This window comes from Trichechus manatus, unplaced genomic scaffold, assembly GCF_000243295.1.
Source record: "Trichechus manatus latirostris isolate Lorelei unplaced genomic scaffold, TriManLat1.0 scaffold00069, whole genome shotgun sequence".
Taxonomy (NCBI): Eukaryota; Metazoa; Chordata; class Mammalia; order Sirenia; family Trichechidae; genus Trichechus; species Trichechus manatus.
Window position 1 is genome coordinate 2,147,663 of NW_004444005.1, and position 20,847 is coordinate 2,168,509.

General features: G+C 43.3%; 1 protein-coding gene and 1 pseudogene across 1 annotated transcript; one reads left to right on the forward strand and one right to left on the reverse strand.

Annotated features, from left to right (window-relative positions):
* Positions 1-642: 642 nt before the first annotated feature.
* Positions 643-8,569, forward strand: LOC101356390 (retinol dehydrogenase 16). The gene is made up of 4 exons (XM_004380038.1): positions 643-955; positions 3,349-3,607; positions 7,627-7,790; positions 8,349-8,569. Exons 1-4 carry the CDS (start codon positions 643-645, stop codon positions 8,567-8,569), a joined length of 957 nt encoding a protein of 318 aa, XP_004380095.1.
* A 7,552-nt stretch (positions 8,570-16,121) lies between these two features.
* On the reverse strand, positions 16,122-16,737 carry LOC101345380 (14-3-3 protein zeta/delta pseudogene; annotated as a pseudogene).
* Positions 16,738-20,847: the final 4,110 nt, after the last annotated feature.

Below are 20,847 nucleotides of genomic sequence, written 5' to 3' on the forward strand. Positions count from 1 at the left end.
TCCTTTAAACTCTTTTGCCTTCTCTTTCTAATCCCAGAGAGAGTGATAGTGACTTAGTTTTCACAGCAGTGAAATTCTGTGTGCTAAACGGGATAAAGAAATCCAGGCTCAGAGGGGCAGAACAATCTGCCCAAGGTCACACAGCTAGTTGGCAGCAGAACTGGGTTTTGAATCCAGTAAAAACCTATGTATGGTCATGGAGACCAGAGTTCAGGATTTGAGCAGGAAACAAAAGTAAGTACACACAGTTCTGAACCAAGGGGGCTCCAGTGTGTGTCTGTGTGCATGTGTGTGCACACGAGTGTGTGCACGTGTGTGTGTGCATGTGCATGCTTATAGATGTGGAGCAGGGAGGAGAGGATGGACTGAGAGAGAGTGGCTGGGAAGAGGTAACCTAATTGAATGCATAAGTGGCTGGGAAGGCGGTCCTTGGGAAATCCAATGATATTAGAACTGGAATCAGCAAAGCAGAGTCCACAAGTTGGAGCCAGAGTCAACAGTGCTTAGGAAAGGATTTGAACAGGAAGAAACGTGAGGACTCCATGCCAGAGAGCCTGGAGGCCAGCCTGCTAGCACAGCCTTCGTGATTTCTGACGCCAGGACTCTTCTCTGATTCCAGCCTCTCTGTGTCCCCTGAAAGACATGTGGCTCTACCTGGTGGGCCTCGTGAGCCTGTACTACCTTCTGCGCTGGTACCGGGAGAGGCAGGTGGTGAGCCACCTCCGAGACAAGTACGTCTTTATCACGGGCTGTGACTCGGGCTTCGGGAATCTGCTGGCCAGGCAGCTGGACCTGCGAGGCTTGAGAGTGCTGGCTGCTTGTCTGACGGAGCAGGGGGCCGAGCAGCTGAGGGGTCAGACGTCAGACAGGCTGGAGACAGTTATCCTGGACGTCACCCAGACAGAGAGCATTGCTGCAGCCACCCAGTGGGTGAAGGAACACGTAGGGGACAGAGGTACCACCCAAATTCTTGTTTGTGGTTGTTTGCTTCTCTCTGTGTGAATAGGAGACTTTGCTTTTGCTACCTGGGTAGATTCCTAAGGTGTGTTTCAGGCTGAATTAATACTTCTTTACCTTACCCACCATGCCAGCCTGAACCCCTTCTCTTTTCCACTCTATCTTCCTCCCACCCCATCTCGATTTGGGAGCTCTGTAGATTTGCTGAGTTTGCGCTGATGAGAATTTGGTCTTTCAGAATTCATATCTATCATCTCCCCTCCCCTTAAAGCCGAAGTTCTCTATTTACTTTAGATTGAGCCCCAGGGTTAGAGATCAGAGATGACTTTCTGATTGAAGGGTGAAGACTGGAGCACCTCCCAGAAGGTTTGAGTGGGAGGTTGGGGGCAATGCTGGAGCCGGGCTCATGTTCTCAGCACTTTACCATGTTCTTCCTGGCGACCCACAGTCACCTACCTATGGAAAGAATTAAGATAAGCCCCATTTTCAGATGAGGTCACTGACCTTTCAGAACTTGCTTTCCAAAATACCAAACCCACTGCTCTTGAATTGATTCCAACTCACAGTGACACTGTAGGACAGAGTAGATCTGTCCCACAGAGTTTCCACAGCTGTGAATCTTTACGGAAGCAGATTGCCACATCTTTCTCCCACGGAGCCACTGGTGTGGTTTGAGCTGCCGACCTTGTGGTTAGCAGCCGAGTGCTTAACCACTGCACCACCAGAGCTCCTTACAACTTGCTTTAGGACTGTCAAATAACTAGTAAGGGGCCACTTCTTCTTCCTACTACAGTATTCTAACTGTCTTATTTTGGGTGGAAAAAAAAAAAGACCGTTAACTTCTTTCATCTGATTGTAATTGTAAAACATGATCATTGTGGAAAACACAGAAAAGTATAAAGATTAAAAAAAAGTCCCATAATTTCACCACCCACAGATAACTCCTGTTAATGTTGTGATATTTATGGGATTCTATTTTGCACATAGTTTGTATCTTTTCACTTAAAAAATGATGAGCAGTTTTACAACAAAATGAAAATTTCTTCAGAAACTTAATAGTCAATGACTTAGAATATCCTATTGCTATGAGTCAGAATTGACTTGATGACTGACAACTCTACCCCCACACTTGTTGCCAGCCAGTCAGTTCTGACTCCTGACACCCCCATGTGTTACAGAGTAGAACTGCTCCCTAAGATTTTCTTGGCTGTCATCTTTTTACTATAGCATCGTTTATTTAAACAATACCTTATGGTTTGGTATTGAAAATGCTTCCTACATTATATCGTCATAAATGTCTTCTTAAGTAAATCTCTAATCTCTATAAACACGTATATTGATTGGAGTCTTAGAAATAAAATATCTGGGCCAAAGCATTTGCATTTCTTTAAAGACAGGGCATGTTTCTGAGCAGGAGAGGGACTCATTTCCAATACTGCCAGAGTCAGCAGCCACCACTCCTGCCCTAACTCAGCCAAACTCCCCTCTTGCTGCTCTGAGGTTGGTGGATTGGTAACTCTGTTTACTCAGAGTCCTGGGGGTTGCGTCTTTTCTTCCCATGCATTTCCAGAGAGGTTATTTGAAAGCTGGATGGGCTGAGGACCAAGGGAGATGGGGAGAGGGTGACCATCTCTGTGGGAGGGAAGAGAGGGTGACATTTTCTGGGGCAGAGAGTGGAGTCTGGGCACTGGGATGTGGGGTAAGCGCGGCTGGCCTCCTCCTCAAGCCTACCCTTGAACTTCCCAGTGTGGAGGGCAAACTTGGCATCCTGCATGGATGTTGCTCAATATTGACACAAGTGGCTTCAAGACCAGTCCTCTGATGTGAAATGCAGGACTGTTCTCCAGCTTCCCCTCAAACTGGCATTTCAGGTCTATCTTTTCCGACCAAGCTATGCACAGATATTAGCTATTTTTTCTCTTATTTTTCTCTTATTCTTTCCCTTCCTCATTCTTGCTCTCTTCTTGTTTCTCCAACAGATAGTTGTTGAGCACTCACTACATAAGGTGTCCATTAAAACCCGAAAATGTAGGTGAATGTATCTATATATATAAAGTCATTAATGTGTAAAAAGCCAAAACATTATTATCTGAGTTTCTAGACTAATGGACACACTATATTGCTTTAATATCAGCTCACTATCTACCAGGCACTGGACTGGGCCATGAAGAATGAAAGGAAAAGGAAGACATAGTTACTGTCCTCCAACAGCTTACAGGATCTGCAAACCCCACACCCTGCAGATACCATGTGGTGATTTATTCTAACCTACTCCCCCATCCAACGTCTATTGCAATCTTTTCACTCAATTGGAATGTGAATTTGGACCATAACTGTTTACATACTGGACATGCTCACAGTGTCTCTTCTGTAATTTCCCACTGTATCCAGGTCTCTGGGGCCTAGTGAATAACGCTGGCATCTCCGTGCCCTCGGCACTCAATGAGTGGCTGACCAAACAGGACTTTGTGAATATACTGGACGTGAACCTGCTGGGGGTGATCGAGGTGACCCTGAACCTGCTGTCCCTAGTGAGGAAGGCGAGAGGCCGTGTGGTCAATGTCTCCAGTGTCTTTGGCCGGGTGTCCCTCTGTGGTGGGGGCTACTGCATCTCCAAGTACGGTGTAGAGGCCTTTTCAGACTCTCTCAGGTATGGACTGGGACTAAGGCGCCTCCCCAGCTCTCCTACTTCTGTTCTTCTGCAGGAGCCTTTTCCTGGGGATTCATTTATTCACAGCCTTAGACCCCTCCTTGGAAAACTCTCTCTTGCTTTGTGGTCTTTCCTCTCTCTGAATTGGGTGACCATTCATTGGAAACCACCTTTCAATGTTCTGGGTGGAAGCAGGGACCCAGGCCGGTAGAGTTTAGTGAAACATACCCCTGCCCTGGAGTAGGGCTCGCAGCTGGGAATTGTCCGAGGCAGAATTGGAATAGGGGTACTTTGGCTCCTGAGCACATGTGCATATCCATTGTGATATTCTGTATCAGGGAACAATGGAGGTGGGGCATTCATTTGACTCCATTCAGTAGATATTTAGTGGGCACATGTGTGAGTCCTAGGACAACAAGATCTGGGTCGTGACCTACAAACTCTCACAGCTGAGAGCAGGACAAGAGATCCCAAAACATTGCTGTTTTCTCTTGTAATGCTTGGGACCAAGTTAGCTTGGAAGCCCCCTGTTGAGGGGAGGGTCCGGAGCTGGGGTCTGAGCTGAGACTGAAGAACAAGGAGTCAGCCTGGCTACTGGGCACAGAAGGGCTTCCTGGCTGAGGGCCTCACAGCAGCAGAGGCCTAGGCTCAGGATAAGCATGCTGCCCGTACTGCGGGGCCTCCAGGGAGGAAAGACAAGGCCAGGCCTGGCCAAGTAGCTGGGGAGGTGGGCAGAGGTGGTCTTGATGAGGGACTTTGGGCCCTAGAGAGCCACTGGCACTTCGTGCTGTTGGCAGTAGAAGCCCATGGAAGGGAATTAATCAGGGCAGCTACTTGGTCAAATCAGCCTCCGGCTGCTGTGGTGAGGTTGGCTCTGAGTGTGGGGAGGTAGTCTGAAGGCAGAGAGAGACTCCTTAGAAGACAGGTGCAGGAGCTTAGCTAAGAGACTACCAGGGGTTTACTAGGGCAGGTGAAGGCAGGAAACGGACAGAAGAGTATGCAGGACATAAAACCAGCAAGGTTTAGTGATGATTGGAGGCAGGGAAAATAGGCAATAGCATGTCAGCTTAATATTATCGGTCAGAACAAGGCCAGGGGCCGACGGCGGAACAGACCATCAACTGCTCATATGCAAGTTCAAGTTGAAGCTGAAGAAAATTAAAAGAAGTCCATGAGAGCCAAAATTATGACCTTGACTATATTCCACCTGAATCTGGAGACTGTCATGGATTGGATTATGTCCCCCAAAAAATATGTGTATCAATTTGGCCAGACCATCGTTCCCAGTATTGTGTGACTGTCCACGATTTTTGTCATCTGATGTGATTTTCCTGTGTGTTGTAAATCATATCTCTATGATGTTACTGAGATGGGATTAGTGGCAATTGTGTTAATGAGGCAGAACTCAATCTACAAGATTAGATTGTGTCATAAGCCAATCTCTTTTGAGGTACAAAAGAGAGAAGCGAGCAAAGAGACATGAGGACCTCATACCACCAAGAGACAAGAGCCAGGAGAACAGAGTATCCTTTGGACCCAGGGTCCCTGCACTGAGAAGATCCTTGACCAGGGAAGATTGATGACGAGGGCCCTCCCCCAGAGCAAAAAGAGAAAGAAAGCCTTCCCCTGGAGCTGACACCCTGAATTCAGACTTCTAGCCTCCAAACTGTGAGACAATAAATTTCTCTTTGTTAAAACCATCCACTTGTGGTATTTCTGTGATAAAAGCAATAGATGACTAAGACAGAGACCATCTCAAGAATAGATTTGATGCATTGAACACTAATGGCTGAAGACCAGAGTTGTGGGAAGACATCAAGGATATCATACATGAAGAAAGCAAAAGCTCATTAAAAAGACAGAAAAGAAAGAAAGGACCAAAATAGATGTCAGAAGAGACTCTGAAACTTACTCTTGAATGTAGAGTAGCTAAAGTGAATGGAAGAAATGATGAAGTAAAAGAGCTAAACAGAAGACTTCAAAGGGCGGCTGGAGAAGACAAAGTAAAATATTATAATGAAATGTGCAAAGACCTAGAGTTAGAAAACCAGAAGACAAGAACATGCTTAGCATTTCTCAAGCTGAAAGAATTGAAATAAAAACTCAAACCTTGAGTGACAATTTTGAAGAATTCTATGGGCAAAATATTGAACAACACAGGAAGCATCAAAAGAAGATGGAAGGAATACACAGAGTCACTGTACCAAAAATAATTGGTGGACATTCAACCATTTCAGGAGGTAGCATTAGATCAAGAACCAATGATACTGAAAGAAGTCCAAGCTGCACTGGAGGCTTTGGTGAAAAACAAGGCTCTAGAAATTGACGGAATACCAAACTGAGATGTTTCAACAAACGGATGCAGCACTGGAGGTGCTGTCTCTTCTATGCCAAGAAATTTGGAAGACAGCTACATGACAACTGACTGGAAGAGATCCATATTTGTGTCTATTCAAAAGAAAGGTGATCCAACAGAATGCTGAAGTTATCAGACAATATCATTAATATCACATGCAAGTAAAATTTTGCTGAAGATCATTCAAAAGCAGTTACAGCAGTACATGGGCAGGGAACTTCAAGAAATTCAAGCCGGATTCACAAGAGGATGTGAAACAAGGGATATCATTGCTGATGTCAGATGTATCTTTACTGAAAGTGGAGAATACCAGAAAGATACCTGTGTTTTATTGACTATGCAAAGGCATTCGACTTTGTGGCTCATGACAAATTATAGCTAACATTGAGAAGAGCGGGAATTCCAGAACACTTAATTGCACTCATGCAGAAACTATACATAGACCAAGAGGCAGTCGTTTGAACAGAGCAAGGAGATACTTCATGGTTTATAGTCAAGAGACGTGTGTGCCACAGTTGTATCCTTTCACCATACTTATTCAATCTGTATGCCAAGCAAATAATGTGAGAAGCTGGACTATAAGAAGAGGAACACAGCATCAGGATTGGAGGAAGACTCACTGAGAACCTGCAATATGCAGATGACACATCCTTGCTTGCTGAAAGTGAAGAGGACTTAAAGCACTTACTGATGAAGAACAAAGACCACAACCTTCAGTATGGATTACACTTCAACATAAAGAAAATAAAAATCCTCACAACTGGATCAACAAGTAACATCATGATAAATGGAGAAGAGATTGAAGTTGTCAAGGATTTCATTTTACTTGGATCCACAATCAACAGCCATGGAAGCAGCAGTCAGGAAATCAAACGACATATTGCATTGGGCAAATCTGCTGCAAAAGACTTCTTTAAAGTGTTAAAAGGCAAGGATGTAACTTTAGAGACTAAGATGCACCTGACCTAACCCATGATGTTTCAATAGTCTCATATGCGTGTGAAAGCTGGACAATGAATAAGAAGACCAAAGAAGAATTGATGTCTTTGAATTATGATGTTGCCAAGGAATACTGACTATATCATGGACTGCCAAAAGAATGAACAAGTCCGTCTTGGAAGAAATAGAGCCAGAGTGCTCCTTGGAAGCGAGGATGGTGAAACTTCATCCTATGTACTTTGGACATGATGTCAGGAGGGACCAGTCCCTAGAGAAGGACATCATGTTTGGTAAAGTAGAGGGTCAGCAAAAAAGAGGAAGACCCTCAATGAGATGGATTGACACGGTGGCTGCAACAATGGGCTCAAGCATAACAACAATCATGAGGATGGCACAGGACCGGGCAGTGTTTCATTCTGTTGTACAAAAAGTCGCTATGAGTTGGAACTGACTTGACGGCAACTAACAACAAGCATGTCAGTGGTGCCTTGCTCCAGAATAAGTAGGATTTACAGCTAATGAATGCATAATATAAAATTATTTTAAAAATTATTTAACCTTATACAGAGGCAATGCCATGGTCATTATTACTCTCCCACTGGCTGCTGCCCTTTGCAACTCCTCAAGTTGCAGCCTATTCCACCCCAGTCCTCGCTTGTCTTTTTTTTTTTTTTTCCTCCAGGGGCCCTTGAAATCCTTTCCTCTGTGTCTGTCTGCTTTGCAGGAGAGAGCTCTCCTCCTTTGGGGTGAAGGTGGCTATTATTGAGCCTGGTTTCTTCAAGACTGGAATTAACAAAACAGAGACACTTTTACTGAAGTTGCAGGAGCGGTGGGACCAGGCCAGCCTGGATGTCAAGGAGGCCTATGGCAAGAAGTTCCTGGATTCCTGTGAGTGGGCTGTGGACAATGCGGAGAGATGCAATTCCTTGTCTGAAAGACCTGGGCCGATCACTAATTGCTCCATTAGTGTCAGGGTTAGTCTTCCTGGATCTGCCTCCACCACAGAGTGGGGACGGTCAGCCCTGTTCCCATAGTCCTCTATGATCAATTGGTAACCCACACAAAGGACCCAGGCTTACTAGACCTGGGACCATTTTCTGAACCCCCTTATTATTTTGAGGAGGTAACTGAAGCCAGAGAGGGAAGACACCCTTGGACTCATAGCAAGCTGGTGTTAGAAACAGCTGGTTTTCACATCCTTAGACTCCTATTGTTAGCAGAGACCTTCATTCATGCCATCCAGGTATTCTCAGGATGAGACCCAGACTGCTTAGTGTGGAACAACTGCTCTAGGGAAGGGTTGGGCCAGGGCAACCTGGTTGCAGTAATTTGGGGTGATGGCTCTGGGGCTGTAGGAATTTTCAGGAACTTTTCTCCCAAAGTTGGTCCCAGGGTGGAGGGTTAGGAAGTGGGAGTATAATCTGGGTCTTTTCTCATTCTGGACAGACATGAAAATGATTGAAACCATGGGAAAAATCTACTCATCTAATCTGTCCTTGGTGACGGACTGCATGGAACACGCATTGACTGCCTGCCACCCCCGGACCCGGTACTCGCCTGGCTGGGATGCCAAGCTCTTCTACCTTCCCATGAGCTACATGCCCACTGCCCTGGTGGATGCTGTGGACTACTACTTGCTCCTTCCAAGGCCTGAACAGGCCCGGTGAAGACAGGACTTGAGTGCATGCATGGTGGAGTGGATTGGGGTGCTGTGTGAGGGGGGATGGGTTTAGGGATGAAAATAGGGTAGAGGGAGGGAGCTCCCAATTCAGCTAGGGCACCCGCTCAGCCCCACTTACCCCTGTCTCATTTCTCAGGACTTTAGGATATTAGGAGGAAAGAACCAAGATTTGCAGCTTAGGAACAGGGACACAATAGCACTTATTGGTGCCCTGTTGTCTTTGGTGGCCACTGAAATATCTGAGCTTCGTGGGCCCCCCTATCATCCTGAGGAATCCACACTCTGGGGTGAGTGTGAGCAGAGGGGAAGAGGCACATCCCCCATCTGCTCTGCCTCCTGTCTATCTTCTCAAATTCTGCAATGGCAGGTGACCTGTCTATACCATACTACAAGGTGGAAATGGCCTGGAGGAGGTGATGGCATCCCTACTCTGAAGATACCTTTGGGCAAGAGGGGCTGGGGAGGGTGACCACCTGCCTGTCCCCCTCAGGTCCCACCTGAGCAGGGAAGCCTGTCACCTGACAGTGGGAGGCTCTCCCAGCCCTGGGAGGAGAAGCCCTCTATTGGAATCCTGAAGCTCCCTCCTTCTCCCCTGCAAGTGTGTACGCTGCATTTTCTGATGTTGGGTGTTTGGGTCCAGGGGAGCACTGCTTGGCCAGCCATCAGCACAGCAGTCCTGGAGGTGCTGGTTAGGCCCAGGCCTTGGTAGGGGCAGCACTGAGCCATCCTTCTCCAGCCCAGCCAACCCCTGGGCCTCACCCGGCTCCTCCAGAACTGGAAGAACCTCTGCCGCTGGGAATACCTACCTGCTCAACTTTTGAGTGGCATTCTCTGCCTTCTGTCTACCAAGCCCAGTCCATTCACCCACCCTGGAGGCAGACAGGCTGGGAGATGCCTCCCAATCCAGCTCTGGAGGTACAGGGCCAGGGACAGGGTTGAAGTAGGAGAGGTTTGCCTTCCACCACTTCTGACTTCCATCTATTGGATTCAGGTCTGTTTTTCAGGGCTGGGTCCTTGATCTAACCCCCCTTCCTGTCACCCTTGGTACAGAATGCCAGTCCCTGCTGTTCTCTTCCAAGGTGACACCTCCTTCAACCGATTTTGGGACGGGCCTGTCTTTGTGACAGTAGTGTGCAGAGACACATTTGTTGGGTCTCTCACTACGGCATCTTTGGGGCCCTGATTCAATGATCTCTAGTCAGGGAGATGTCGGAGATTGGAATTCTGGAATCTGTAAGGTGATCTGGCAACCAGGTTTACACTGTGTTTCCTGAGGATGATGTTGAAATTTGTTCCAGGTAACCAGACCAGCCGCAGCATCAATCTCTCTCTGCACACTATGGAATCCTGGGCACAGCACCTCACTACCATACCTCTTTCCCTCATTTTCTTTGCTTTTCTGGATGACCCTTTATCTCTGACAATTTCTTTCCTCTTTCTCCTGGCCTGTCTCCTGATACTGAGTGCTTCCTAAAGTTCTTGCCTTATCTCTCTGTTCTTCTCACATCTCATCCCCTCTCAGAGCCTAGGACTCTGCCCTACCTCCTGCCTCCAGCTGCTTGGGGAACTTGAGGCCTGTATGTGCCATATGAATGGTCCTCAGGCTCACTAAGGATCGTGTCAAAATGCTCTGGGCCCCTGCTTCCCCTCCTTGTCACCAGTGTGTCTTCTCTCCTACTTCTCCCATCAAGGCTTCCTACTTCTCCTTGCTATTGACCTTGTACCTTAAAATCACTTTACCACCACCCCCCCCCACCAATTTTTATATACTTTCCAGGTCATCAGATTTTCTTAAACGAATGAAATTCATGTCTTCAGCCTACTTAATTTTTCTTAACCATAGAATGATTATTGTATCTACCTGTTTGGGTGTCAGAGGAAATCAATAGGCAAGAGAAAATAGCTGTTCATGAAGATGCATTATTATGTTTTTCTCAATGTGTAAGAGATCTCTTTCCCCTAAAGAAATGCCCATTAGCCATTAGAGAAATGCAAATCAAAACTACAATGAGATACCATCTCACCCCAACAAGGCTAGCATTAATCCAAAAAACAGAAAATAATAAATGTTGGAGAGGTTGTGGAGAGACTGGAACACTTATACACTGTTGGTGGGAATGTAAAATGGTACAACCACTTTGGAAATTGATTTGGCACCTCCTTAAAAAGCTAGAAAGAGAAAGACCATACGATCCAGCAATCCCACTATTTGAAATAGATCTTGGAGAAATAAGAGCTGTCACACAAATAGATATATGCACACCAATGTTCATTGCAGCACTGTTCACGATAGCAAAAAGATGGAAACAACCTAGGTGCCCATCAATGGGCGAATGGATAAACAAATTATGATATATTCACACCATGGAATACTACCTAATGGTAAAGAACAATGATGAATCTGTGAAGCATCTTATTACATGGAGGAATCTTGAAGGCATTATGCTGAATGAATTTAGTCAGTCACAAAAGGACAAATATTCTATAAGACCACTATTATAAGAACTCAAGAAAATGTTTAAACACAGAAGAAAACATTGTTTGATGGTTATGAGTGGGGAGGGAGGGAGAGGGTATTTACTAACTAGATAGTAGATAAGAATTATCTTAGATGAAGGGAAGGACAGCACACACTACAGAGGAAGTTAGCACAACTGGACTAAACCGAAGCTAAGAAATTTCCTGAATGCAAACAAACACTCTGAGGGACAGAGTAGCAGACGCAGAGGTCTGGAGACCATGCTTTCAGGGGACATCTAGGTCAATTGGCATAACAAACTTTATTAAGAAAATATTCTGCATCCTACTTTGGTGAGTGGCATTTGGGGTCTTAAAAGCTAGTGAGTGGCCATCTAAGATGCATCACTTTGTCCCAACCCACCTGAAGTAAAGGAAAATGAAGAACACCAAAGACACAAGAAAAGCATTAGCCCAAGAGACAGAAAGGGCCACATAAACCAGAGACTGCATCAGCCTGAGACCAGAAGAACTAGATGGTGCCTGGCTACCACCAATGACCGCCCTGACAGGGAACACAGCAGACAGTCCCTGAAGGAGCAGGAGAAAAGCGGGGTGCAGAACTCAGATTCTAGTAAAAAGACCAGACTTAATGGTCTGAGACTGGAGGAACCCCAGAAAGCATGGCCTCTGGACTCTCTGTCAACCCGGAACTAAAACCATTCCCAAGGCCAACTCTTCAGACAAACGTTTGACTGGACTATGGGACATAAAATGATACTCGTGAAGCGTGTGCTTCTTAGCTCAAGTAGATATGTGAGACTAAATGGATAGCTCCTGTCCAAAGGTGAAATGAGAAGGCAAAGAGGGTCAGGAGCTGGTTGAATGGACATGGGAAATCAGGGGTGGAAAGGAGGAGTGTGCTGTCACAGTATAGGGAGAGCAATTAGGGTCATGTAACAATGTATGTATAAATTTTTGTATGAGAGACTAACTTGAATGGTATATTTTCACTTAAAGTACAACAATAAAATAAAATAAAATAAAAAATATGGAATAAATGCCCAAAGGCCTCTATTCCACTTTTATTTGAATATAATATTTGAGCCCATTGTCCAGAAGCACTGATATTTCCCAATTTAATCTAAAGTTATAATAGAAAAAGCAACGAACCTGTATTTGGCATTTTAATTTCTCACTCTTAATATCAAGATTCACCGCCTCCCATCATCAATATTTATTGAGCATTTACAATCTGCTAGGCACAAAGGAACACACAGAAATCATTGTCCCTACTCTTGAGGAATTTACATGCTAAAAGGAAAAAAATAAACCTTTCCTAAATTGATAGTTTGGTGTTTATTGGAAGGTACTGAGGAAATATCCTGAAGGGTGAGCTCTTGTTATAATTTAGACCTTCCAGAATTTAGAGAATAGAGGAAGAGAGAGGTTTTCAAGGCATACATTGAAAGATCATTCAGGATAGGTAGGTGAGGTAGGCAGAATGATGGCCCCACCAAAGATGTCTATGCCCTAGTCCCTAGAGGTTGTGAATATGTTATCTTACATGGCAAAGGAGAATTATTGTGGCAGATGGAATTAAGATTGCTCATTGTCTTAGTTATCTAGTGCTGCTATAACAGAAATACCACAAGTGGATAGCTTCAACAAACAGAAGTTTATTTCTTACAGTCTAGTAGGGTAGAAGTCCAAATTCAGAGCGTCAACTCCAGGGGAAGGCTTTCTCTCTCTGTTGGCTCTAGGTAAAGATCCTTGTCATCAATCTTCTCTGGTCAAGGAGCTTCTCGGCACAGGGACCCCAGGTCCAAAGGACATGCTATTCTCCTGGCTCTTGTTTCTTGGTGGTATGAGGTGCCCTTGTCTCTCTGCTTTCTTCTCTCTTTTATATCTCAAAAGAGATTGGCTTAAGACACAACATAATCTTGTAGATTGAGTCCTGCCTCATTAATGTAACTGCTGCTAATGCCACCTCATTAACATCATAGAGGTAGGATTTACAACACATAGGAAAATCACATGAGATGACAAAATGGTGGACAATCACATAATACTGAGAATCATGGCCTAGTCAAGTTGATAGACATCTTCAGGGGACACAGTTCAATCCATGACACTCATCATTTCACTTTAAGGCAGGGAGATTCTCCTGAATTACCCACGTGAGCACAGTGTAATCACTAGAGACCCTATAAGCGAAAGAGGGCAACAGAAGAGGGGTCAGAGTGAAGCAATGTGAGAAGGTTCAACTCTCTGTTACCACTTTGAAAATGGAGAAAGGGACCATGAACCAAGGAAGAAGTGTAGACTCTAGAAGCTGGAAAAGTCATGGAAATGGATTCTCCCTAGACCCTCCAGAACCTCCAGAAAGCAGCCCTGCTGACACCTTGATTTTAGCCTAGTAATACCTCTGTCAGACATCTACAGAAGTCAAAGACAATAAAGGTAAGTACCATGGTTACCTTGCCTATTGGATAATCTGCCCCTGGTAACAGTTTATTACAGGGAAATGATATAGCTTAAAGTTAGTCAAGAAGAAGCACAAAGGGCAGTCCAGCAGAAATACCAAACGTGTAGCTCCCATTCTCTTCTCCTCATAGAGTCAGGACTCATTCATCTCCTGGTATGGATGTGGGACAATATACGTGGAGTATTGCCAACCAGGGAGGCTCACCCAAGTAATAGTGTAGACCTGTGAAATAGAAGGAACAAAGATTCAAAATCCAAGAGAATACTTTAAGAAGATAGCAAGAAATTCTTAAAAACTTACCATTAATGCTACCCAATGTTTGATGGGTCAAGAACATTGAAGCTTTCTTAAGTTAGAAAATGCATATACCAAAAGTTTAAATGGAACACATTACTTTATTCTGATGGGTCCCCCCTTCTGAAGAAAAACCCGATTTTTGATTGTGGAGGAGTGGGGAATATGACATACTTGGAACCAGTAGTAGTTATATTAGTAGTATTTTTGTCATTATAATAAACTTTATATTTAAACTTGGTAAATGCACATTCACTCCCAAGAGAAGAACAAATTTCCAAAAATGTACAATTTTCTTTAGAGACATTTTTAATTCCAAAAACTAATTTACATGAAAAGGTATAGAGAAAGCAGTTGAAACCTCCATTCAGAAAAAATTATTCCACTTATATAAACTTAACACATGTTCTTAAAAATTATGCTTGTATTGTTCATGAAAATTTCACAAGACGTTAAACAAAGTTAGCTATCATCTCAAGTTGTATCCCTGTTAACTATTTTTACAGCACATGCATGTTAGGCCAGTATTTAAAACAAACACAAAAGTGAAAAAACCTAAAAATTTTAATTATTTGGGTTTTTGTTTGACTTCTATGTTTGATATATATGAAGTAATTGACATTGGCAAAGTATGACGCCAAGCATTTATAACTTGTGTAAAAATTCCATATTCCCCTATCGGTCATGTCAAGATGAAAACAGACAACTCCCTCACTGTTAACTAGCTCTACTCTCCTAATATGAATCATAAAAGCTACATGGGAAATATCAACATTCAAACAGAAGTAACATAAATTTGCCATAAATTGTTAACAAAAACATATTTGTGCGACAGCATGGATGGCAAAGTTTCTACTGTGTAAATTTTGGCATGAGGCAGTATGTAGTAAAGAATTAACCTTACCCAAAGAGATTTTCGCCCTGTGCCCTTGGCCTCTGGGAGGTGATCTCTAGGTCCCTGGAATGTCCTGTGTGATTGGAATGTCTTTGTGCGTATGGGGGCTTTGGCCACTGAACAGTTTAATAACATGATTTAACAACATGGAGGCTTTGGGCCACACAGCATCGGTACTTCCTCCAGAGTGAATTGGAGACTGAAAGCATTAGCCTCGCCTCCAGGAGGGACTGGAGAAAAGGCCAGTCATGTGGGCAGTATGTAAATGAACCCCAGTAAAAACTCTGGACACCAAAGCTCTACTTCTCTGCCAAGTTTGGTAATTTGTTGCAATGGTCACACAGAACTCACAGACCACACTCACAGTTATGGGGTTTATTTGGGAAGTAACAGGTTACAATTCAGGTTCAGCAACACTCAGAATAAAGTTCTTCAATCCGGATAACCTTTTCTCAGGCAGGCCTCTCTCTGGCCCTAGGCCCTTTGGCTTCTTGGGCCTCTTGGGCTGGCCTGGCCTCTGCCTTGCTCGGGCAAGTGTTACAAAGCTCTTTTAGTGTGGAGATAAGGGCCCGAAGGCATTCCACTCCGCCAGTAAGCCTCGACCCAAAGGCACTCAGCTTTCTCGCTCCGTGGCCTGGGAAGCTCACCATGCAGTGTCCTGGTTCTGCTGCCTCAGCTGCTGCCGTTTCTCTGCTGCTGCTCCTCGCTGTCTCTCGTGTTATAGCTCTCTCTCTGTCTCCAGGACAGAGAGATTACCAGCGTAGGGATCCCAGGTCCAAAGGATGCACTCCACTCCTGTCTCTTCTTCTTGGTGGTAGTCAGGCCTCCCTCTCCTCTGGGATTGGCTCTTTTAAGTCTTAGCAAGATGGTCAAATTGACGAATCCGCTTCTTAGGATCCCACACACCTTATTTGCGTTGCCCCATCCCCACAGGGTTCCATGCACCTTATTGGCACCATTAGCAATCTGTCCAATCCTTTTGGTTTGCATAGTGCCACCCAATCATTGTGTGGGTGTCACAAAGATTATGGCTAGAAGGACCATATTAAGTAATTCACTACACCACAGTTGCCATGAGTATAACAGTCTTCAGTTGAGTTATTTTAGTCCTTCTAGCAAATTATTGAACCTAAAAGTGGAGAAGCCCCTCAAACTTGCAACTAATGTAAAAAGTGAGGCTGGTGTTGCTGAGTGCTCTTCCCTCTAACTTTGCAGTTGGCCCTAAACTCTATGCAGACAGATAAGAGTTGGAAGGCTAGCTACTGTTGTCCATCTTCTCCTTGTCACAGCTGGTGCTTATCTGACTCCAGAGAAGCTGTTTTCAGCTTTGTCTCCTTGGGTAAAGATGCCCACAAACAATTCTCTTCAGTAATTGTATTACTAGCATACTGTCTTGGGTGACTCTTATGTATCAAGTTCAGCAATGGCTTCATCAAAAGCTATGTTTGCAAGAGAGCAGACTTTATCAGGGCAGTTTGGAATCTCATAATAGAACACAGAGATGTTAAGGGTCAGATCCAATCTGATAAGTATTTCCTTTTTTTTTTTTTTGCAGATTTCCAAAGCTTCCTGGTATATTTGTTGTGACTGACCTACAATCCCTTTCTCATCATTACCAGCAGCAATCTCATCCAAGTAACTAGAAGTCTGCTTTCATTTTCAAGTAGAAGACTTTGCTTTTCTCTTGTGAAAGAACTTTTTCAAAAGAGTCGGTACATCATTGTAGATATCTCTTAGCTCAGTTGCATTTTCTTTTACTACTCTTGAGCCATTTGATGTTTTCTCCTTGGCACCTTCAATTTTGGGCTCAATATTTGAGGCAATCCTGTATGATAATCTGCAGGCTCCTATAGTATTTTTATAAGCAACTGGGAGAAGATTCCACTCCTCATTTCAGCTCCTTGCTCAGTTACAGATTTCGTGCACACTACCATGTCATCATATTACTCAGTCTGCTCCCCTAGTTTTGCCTTTGCACCAGCTCATTTTTACCCATGACTGCATGTTCTATGTCTGGAGTAGGTGGCAGTGGATGGACAGAGTTTTCTGGGGGTGGCAGTGATGAGGCTGAAACTCTGTTGCTGGGTCTCAATGCTCACAGACTCTGGAATCACTTTTGATGCCTTCCTCCCTTCTCTTTGCTCAGCCAATTAGCTACTGTGTCAGCTGGCTCCATAGTACATTTCTCCTCCTGTCACCACCTCTTTTAGTCCTCAGCTCATTATATCGCCTACCTATACCTGGTCCTTGTGGTTGAGGGAAAATATCCTCAGGGACTTATGCCTGGGGGAGCTGGTGGATCCTCAGTTCTTGACTCCCTCCATTTACCTGGTCACAGGAGGAGCTGGCCTACTAGAGTGCAGTGGTGGCTCCCCACTGGTACTCTGAGTACCACCCCCTAGGAGCTGGGCCCGGGGATCCTTGGTTCTATCTACTTTCTGGAAGTGGGGTCTCAAACCACCAGCCTCCCCATAAAAGGGCCCTGCTGCCTCCTACTTCAGGACAATGGAAACACATCTACCCTGGCGAAACCTTTTGCTTTTCACCGCCTCTCAGGATGGAGACTCCTCTGGGGCAGGGACTCCAAAGAGCTCATAATCTAGAACTCACTGCTCCTGGGGTTTGGAGCCACAGAACTATTTTTTACTTTGTTTTGAAACCAAAATTCCTTGATATTTTAAACTTATTTTTATTGTGGCAAAATATACATATATATAAAATTTGCCCTTTTAAACTTTTTCACGTGTACGATTCAGAGGCATTCATTACATTGACAATGTTGTGCAAGCATCACCACTATCTATTTCAAATTTTTTTATCATTCCAAGCAGAAACTCTGTATCCATTAGCCAATAACTTGCTATTTCCCCCTTCCACCAGTACCTGGTAACCTTCAATTTACTTTCTCTATGACTACAATGTGCCTATTCTAGATATTTCCTATGTGGAATCATACAATATTTGTCTTTTTGTATCTGGTTTATATCACTTAGTGTAATGTTTTCAAGGTTCACCCATGTTGTAGCATGTATCAGAACTTTATTCCTTTTTATGGCTGAAAAATATTTTGTTGTATGTATATGCCACATTTTGTTTATCCATTCATTTGTTAATGGACACTTGGGTTGTTCCTTTTGACTGTTGGGAATAGTACCGCTATAAACCCTGCTGTTTATAGCATCTGTTTGAGTCCCTGTTTTCATTTTGTTTGGATATATACTTAGGAGGAATTTCTTGGTTGTATCATTATTCTATATTTAAATTTGGGGGAACCACCAAACTATTTTCCAAAGCAGCTATGCCTTTTTACAATCACACCAACAAGAGATGAGAGTTCCAATTTCTCCACATACTTGCCAACAGTATTTCACTTTCCTTTTTTTTTTTTTTTGGATTATAGCCATCCTACTAGTTTTGAAGTTGTATCTTATTGTAGTTTGTATTTGCATTTCCCTAATGACCAATGTTATTGAACATCTTTTCATGTGATTATTGGCCATTTGTATATCTTCTTTGGAGAAATGTTTATTCAAGTCCTTTGCCCATTTTTTACTTGGGTTATTTGTCTTCTTATTGCTAGGTTGTATGAGTTCTTTACATATTCTGTATATTAAATTTTATCAGATATATGACTTGTAAGCATTTTCTCCCATTTTTTTGGGTTGTATTTTCGCTCTCTTGATAGTGTCCTTTGATGCACAAAAGTTCTTAATTTTAATTCTTCTGTTTTTTCTTTTGTTGCCTGCGCTTTTGGTGCCATATTTAAGAAACCATAGCCAAATCCAAGATTATGCAGTTTTGCTTCTAAATTTTCTTCTAAGAGTTTTGTGCTTTTATGGTTTTAGCTCTTAAATTTGATCCATTTTGAGTTAATTTTTTATATGGTGTAAGGTAAGAGTTCAAACTTCATTCTTTTGCATGTGGATATCCAGTTTTCCTTCCTAGCACCATTTGTTGAAGAGACTATTCTTTTCTTATTGAATGGTGGACATTATTGTAAAAAATCAGTTAACCATATACGTGAGGTTTTATTTCTGCACTCTTTATTGTATTCCATTGGTCTATATGTCTATTCTTATGCCAGTAGTAAACTATTTTGATTACTGTAAATTTAATTAAGTTTTGAAATCAGAAGTGTGAGTCCTCCAAATTTGTTTTTCTTTTACACGATTGTTTTGGTTATTCTGGATCCCTTGAAATTCCATATGAGTTTTAGGATAGTGTCTTAGTTATCTAGTTCTGCTATAACAGAAATACCACAAGTGGATGACTTTAACAAACAGAAATTTATTCTCTTACAGTCTGGGAGGCTAGAAGTCCAAATTCAGTGCACCAGCTCTAAGGGAAGGCTTTCTCTGTCTGTCAGTTCTGGAGGAAGATCCTTGTCATCAGTCTTCCCTTGGTCTAGGAGCTTCTCCGTGCAGGGACTCCAGGTCCAAAGGATTCACTCTTCTCCTGGCACTGCTTTCTTGGTGGTATGAGGTCTCGCTGTCTCTCTGCTTGCTTCTCTCTTTTATACCTCAAAAGAGATTAGCTTAAGTTGTGGATTAATTTTGTAGATTGAGCCTATGTAATTGCTGCTAATCCCATCTCATTAACATCGACCTGAGAAGACAAAGTAAAGTATTATAATGACACGTGCAAACAGCTAGAGATAGAAAACCTAAAGGGAAGAACACACTGGGCATTTCTCAAGCTGAAAGAACTAAAGAAAAAATTCAAGGCTCATGCTGCAACAGTGAAGGATTCTATGGGGAAAATATTAAACGACGCAGGAAACATCAAAAGAAGATCGAAGGAATACACAGAGTCACTATACCAAAAAGAATTGGTCGATGCTCAACCATTTCAAGAAGTAGCATATGATCAGGAGCCAATGGTACTGAAGGAAGAATTCCAAGCTGCACTGAAGGCATTGTCAAAAAACAAGCCTTCAGGAATTGACAGAATATCAGTTGAGATGTTTCAATAAACGGATGCAGCACTGGAAGTGCTCATTCGTCAATGCCAAGAAATTTGGAAGACAGCTACCTGGCTAACCAACTGGAAGACATCCATATTTATGCCTATTCCAAAGAAAGGTGATCCAACTGAATGCAGAAATTATTGAAAAATATCATTAATATCACCTGCAAGTAAAATTTTGCTGAAGGTCATTCAAAAGTAGCTGCAGCAGTATGTCAACAGGGAAACGTCAAAAATTCAGGCTGGATTCAGAATAGGATGTGGAACCCGGGATATCACTGCTGATGTCAGATGGATCCTGGCTGAAAGCGAGAATACCAGAAAAGTGTTTACCTCTGTTTTATTGACTATGTAAAGACATTCAACTGTGTGGATCATAACAGATTATGGATAACATTGCGAAGAATGGGAATTCCAGAACGCTTAATTGTGCTCATGAGGAACCTGTGCATAGATCAAGAGGCAGTTGTTCATACAGAACAAGGGGACACTGCGTGGTTTAAAGTCAGGAAAGGTGTTCGTCAGGGTTATATACTTTCACCATACCTATTCAATCTGTGTGCTGAGCAAATAATCCTAGAAGCTGGACTATATGAAGAAGAACGGGGCATCAGGATTGCAGGAACACTCATTAACATCCTGGAATATGCAGATGACACAACCTTGCTTGCTGAAAGTGAAGAGGACTTGAAGCACTTACTGATGAAGGTCAAATACCACAGCCTTAAGTATGGATTACATCTCAACATAAAACAAATATTCGCACAACTGGACTAATAAGGAACATCATGATAAACAAAGAAAAGATTGAAGTTATCAAGTATTTCATTTTACTTGGATCCACAATCAACACCCATGGAAGCAGCAGTCAAGAAATCAAAAGACGCACTGGGCCGGGCAAATCCGCCTCAAAAGACCTCTTCAAGGTGTTGAAGAGCAAAGATGTCACCTTGAAGACTAAGGTGCGCCTGACCCAAGCCATGCTATTTTCAATTGCATCATATGCATGTGAAAGCTAGACAATGAATAAGGAAGACCAAAGAAGAATTGATGCCTTTGAATTGTGGTGCTGGTGAAGAATATTGAATATACCATGGACTGCCAAAAGAACTAACAAATCTATCTTGGAAGAAGTACAACCAGAATGCTCCTTAAAAACAAGGAT

Bases quoted from the DNA above. Each gene is read 5' to 3' on its own strand.
- LOC101356390 (XM_004380038.1), top strand. From the start codon at position 643: ATGTGGCTCTACCTGGTGGGCCTCGTGAGCCTGTACTACCTTCTGCGC. The intron at 956-3,348 runs GTACCACCCAAA...CACTGTATCCAG, and splicing joins GGAACACGTAGGGGACAGAG to GTCTCTGGGGCCTAGTGAAT. The intron at 7,791-8,348 runs GTGAGTGGGCTG...CATTCTGGACAG, and splicing joins CAAGAAGTTCCTGGATTCCT to ACATGAAAATGATTGAAACC.